Consider the following 3,234-nt stretch of genomic DNA (forward strand, 5'->3'; position numbering starts at 1 on the left):
GATGCACAACTCCTTCCCTCACTTCCTTCAGTCTCTGCTCAAATGGCAACTCTTCCAGAAGGACTTCTCTGGCCACCAGCTAATATAGGCCCTGGCCATTCTCTAATCCCTTCCCCTGCCTTATTTTATCACCACTTGGCATATAGATTTACATTTATTATCTGTCTCCCCCACAAGAATGTAAGCTACATAACACCATGGACTTCTCTTTCATTTACTACTGCATCCCCAGGACAGTGCCTAGGCACACAGAGTATCTGTTGAGTGACTAAAGTAGATCAGGTGACATTTCAGATCACTCATGATGATCAAAGGCAGGCACATAGTGCCATGAAGCCATGGATTTGCCTGAGGAATGGGATGGCGGGGATGAGGCTGGAGGCTATTTCAGTAGTCCCGGTAAGTAAAAGAGGTGGTAGGAAATGTGATTACATGGCATATGGAACTATACACACGTACCAATGTCATATTCCTGGTTTGGATATTGTGCTATAGTTACATAGGATGCAACCATTGAGGGGACCTGGGTGAAGGATACACAGGACCTCTCTAAACTATCTTTGCAGCTTCCTATGAATCTGTAAATATTTCAAAGTTAAAAGTTTTTACAAAGGGGGATTGGTAGGGATGGAGAGCAAGCAGACTCTACCTAGTAGAGTCAGCAGGGCTTAGTGACTGGCTACATATAAGAGGCTACGAGATGACTCCCAGGTTTTGGTCGTGTGTGACAAGATGAGTGGAGGGTAGGGGTATTACCCAGTGGAAGCAGCAGGCCAGTTTTAGAAATGAGATAAAGATTGGTGGGGGCTGGGGTGTCCTTAGCCAATCTTCAGACCACACAGTCCCTTATTACCTGGACTGCCAGGGGGTAATGACACCATCATCAGGGCCCCCAATCAGCACCAGGCGGCCCACACGAAGAAAGTTCTTCCGCCAAGCTGCCGAGTGGGAAGAAGAGAGCCTGAGTCAGTCACAGGGGTCAGGCCAGGTTGGAGAGGGGAACACAGGGGGTCAGAGAAGCAGAAAGTGGGACCAGGGTAGGAGCCTGGGGTCTTACCAGTGGCATTGGGATGGTCTCTTTCCCCATTGATCAGGGCCAGGAAGCTGCTGGCATTGAGGTACAAGTCATCATGGTGGGGGTCTGGGTACAAACAGCAGTTAGAAAGGTTGTCAGAGAAGCAGGGAGAAGAGGCAAGACCAGAGGCTGGAAGACCAATCGGGAGGCTAACGTAATAGACAAGGTGAATAGTAATATAATAGTAGCCATGATAATTGTAAACATAATAGCAAACACCTTTTTCTAACACCTACTATGAGCCAGATACTGTTCAAAGTACATTACACTCATTAATTTATTTAATCCTCATAACCACCCTATAAGGTATGTACTATATCATTATACAGATGAGGAAAATTGAGTCACAGGAAGGTTGAGTAACTTGCCCAAAGTCATGCCGCAGGGCCAGGCTTCAAACCCAAGCAGTCTGGACCCAGCAGCATCCATGGTCTTAAAAACTATACCAGGCGTTTGCAAACTGTGACTCATTAGCCAAATCCAGTTCACTGCTTGTTTCTGTAAATAAATTTTATTGCCAACACAGACACACTCATTCATTTACATACGATATATGGCTGCTTTCACATGACTGTGGCAGAACTGAGTGGTTGTGACAGAGACTGTACGGCCTGCAAAACTCAAAATATTTACTATCTTGCCCTGTAAGGATACAGTCGGCCAACCCCTGCAGCAGGTTATACTCTCTAAGGCAAACAAGGTGATACACATAAAGCATTTTGAACAGTGCCTGTTCACATAGTAAGTGCTCAATAACTGTTAAGTTATCATTATCATTGCTGTTGGTTATGGTAGAGGTGGGAGCAGCAGGCCCTATCCTCCAGGATGCCCTTTCCATGGAGGCCCCAGTTTGGCATGTCCTACTCACCATGCCAGTAGTTGCAGATGGAGAATTCCTGGCCCCAGGGGCTATAGCAGATGCGGTAGAGGTTGGACCTCATGGAGGTGGGGAACAGCCACTTCAAATAGTCTGTGTCTGGCAAGAGAACAGCAGTGCCAGGTGGCTCCAAACTTGTGCCCTCAAGACTCAGGGCCCACCCCCACCCCCATGGAGCCCACAGTGCCCACTCACCTCCATACTGTCCCATCTGTGGAGAGGAGAGAGAGATGAAAGAATCCACATTGTGTTCATCCATCACAGACAGCAGTGCCCGGCATACCAGGCCCCCTGCAGGCAGAACACCACATTGGGCAGGGACTTAGGGACAGCCAGGCCAACACTGCCCCCCGTCCGCACCCCCCACACACACAGTGTACCTAAAGGAAACTGAGGCCCAGAGAAGGCACACACCCTGTGTCAAAACATCCACGTCATGTAAGTGACAGAGCCAGAATTCAATACTGGGTGTCCCGACTAACTGTAGGGTGCTTTTTACTGTACCACTACCTTTTATGTCCAAGAACCATGGGTAATGGGCACAGAAAGGGGCAGCAGTGCAGGGACCCTCCCTCCCACTCAGGACACACAAAGAGATAAGACCCAGGTACTGAGGGAAGTCAGAAAAGGAGGGCTCAAGTATCAGGGCTCTGGCTGAAGCAATGTGGCTCAAAAAAGGGAACACTAGGCAGTGTCCCTCAGATTAGGATCAAGCCTCAGATAGGGCTTAGGAGCTGGGGTGGGAGACGGTGCCTACCCTGCGAGTAGCAGATGAGATGCACCCCTTGAGGGGCCTTTGCCATGATGGGGGCCACAGCCTCTCGAAACCCTTGCACCTGTTCCCACAGGGGCCGCAAACTCTCTCTCCCATCGAAGAGATCGAGCACTGTCACCACAGTCCCAGAGTGTGTCTGTGGGAAGGGGGCAATGCCCCAACCGGGGATGGACGATGAAGCCCCTCCACACCGCCCCCTGGCCAGCGCCCACATGCCTATTGTGCCCTGCTAGAACCAAGGATCTCTTGTCCCCAGACTTTCCCCACTCCAGCACCAGCTCCCCGAGGAAGTTGGCAGGCCCAGCATTCAATTCCCCATTCTCCTTCCCCAGCCTCTGTAGACGCCACCAACGCCCCACAACCGGAGGTCCCCTGCCAGACCTCGTTGATGTATTCCAGCAGGTGGCGGAAGCTGTACGAGCTGTCAAAGAGCCCGTGCACCACGATGACCGGCTTGTAGGAAGCCCGATGGGGCGCGGGGGTTGCGGGCAGCAGCAGCAGCAGGAA

The 3,234-nt window shown here is 50.8% G+C and overlaps 1 protein-coding gene across 1 annotated transcript in view; it reads right to left on the reverse strand.

The window, feature by feature from the left end:
- The window catches only part of PPT2 (palmitoyl-protein thioesterase 2), a 7,025-nt gene that overhangs the window by 2,635 nt on the left and 1,156 nt on the right, over nucleotides 1-3,234 (reverse strand). The window contains exons 3-8 of the mRNA XM_007459520.1: nucleotides 3,109-3,227; nucleotides 2,710-2,863; nucleotides 2,148-2,243; nucleotides 1,944-2,051; nucleotides 1,058-1,141; nucleotides 854-938 (exon numbers count right to left, since the gene is read on the reverse strand). Coding sequence (XP_007459582.1) covers nucleotides 854-938; nucleotides 1,058-1,141; nucleotides 1,944-2,051; nucleotides 2,148-2,243; nucleotides 2,710-2,863; nucleotides 3,109-3,227 — 646 coding nt within the window. The remainder of the gene's footprint in view (nucleotides 1-853; nucleotides 939-1,057; nucleotides 1,142-1,943; nucleotides 2,052-2,147; nucleotides 2,244-2,709; nucleotides 2,864-3,108; nucleotides 3,228-3,234) is intronic.

Source organism: Lipotes vexillifer, unplaced genomic scaffold (genome assembly GCF_000442215.2).
Source record: "Lipotes vexillifer unplaced genomic scaffold, Lipotes_vexillifer_v1.1 scaffold862, whole genome shotgun sequence".
Taxonomy (NCBI): Eukaryota; Metazoa; Chordata; class Mammalia; order Artiodactyla; family Lipotidae; genus Lipotes; species Lipotes vexillifer.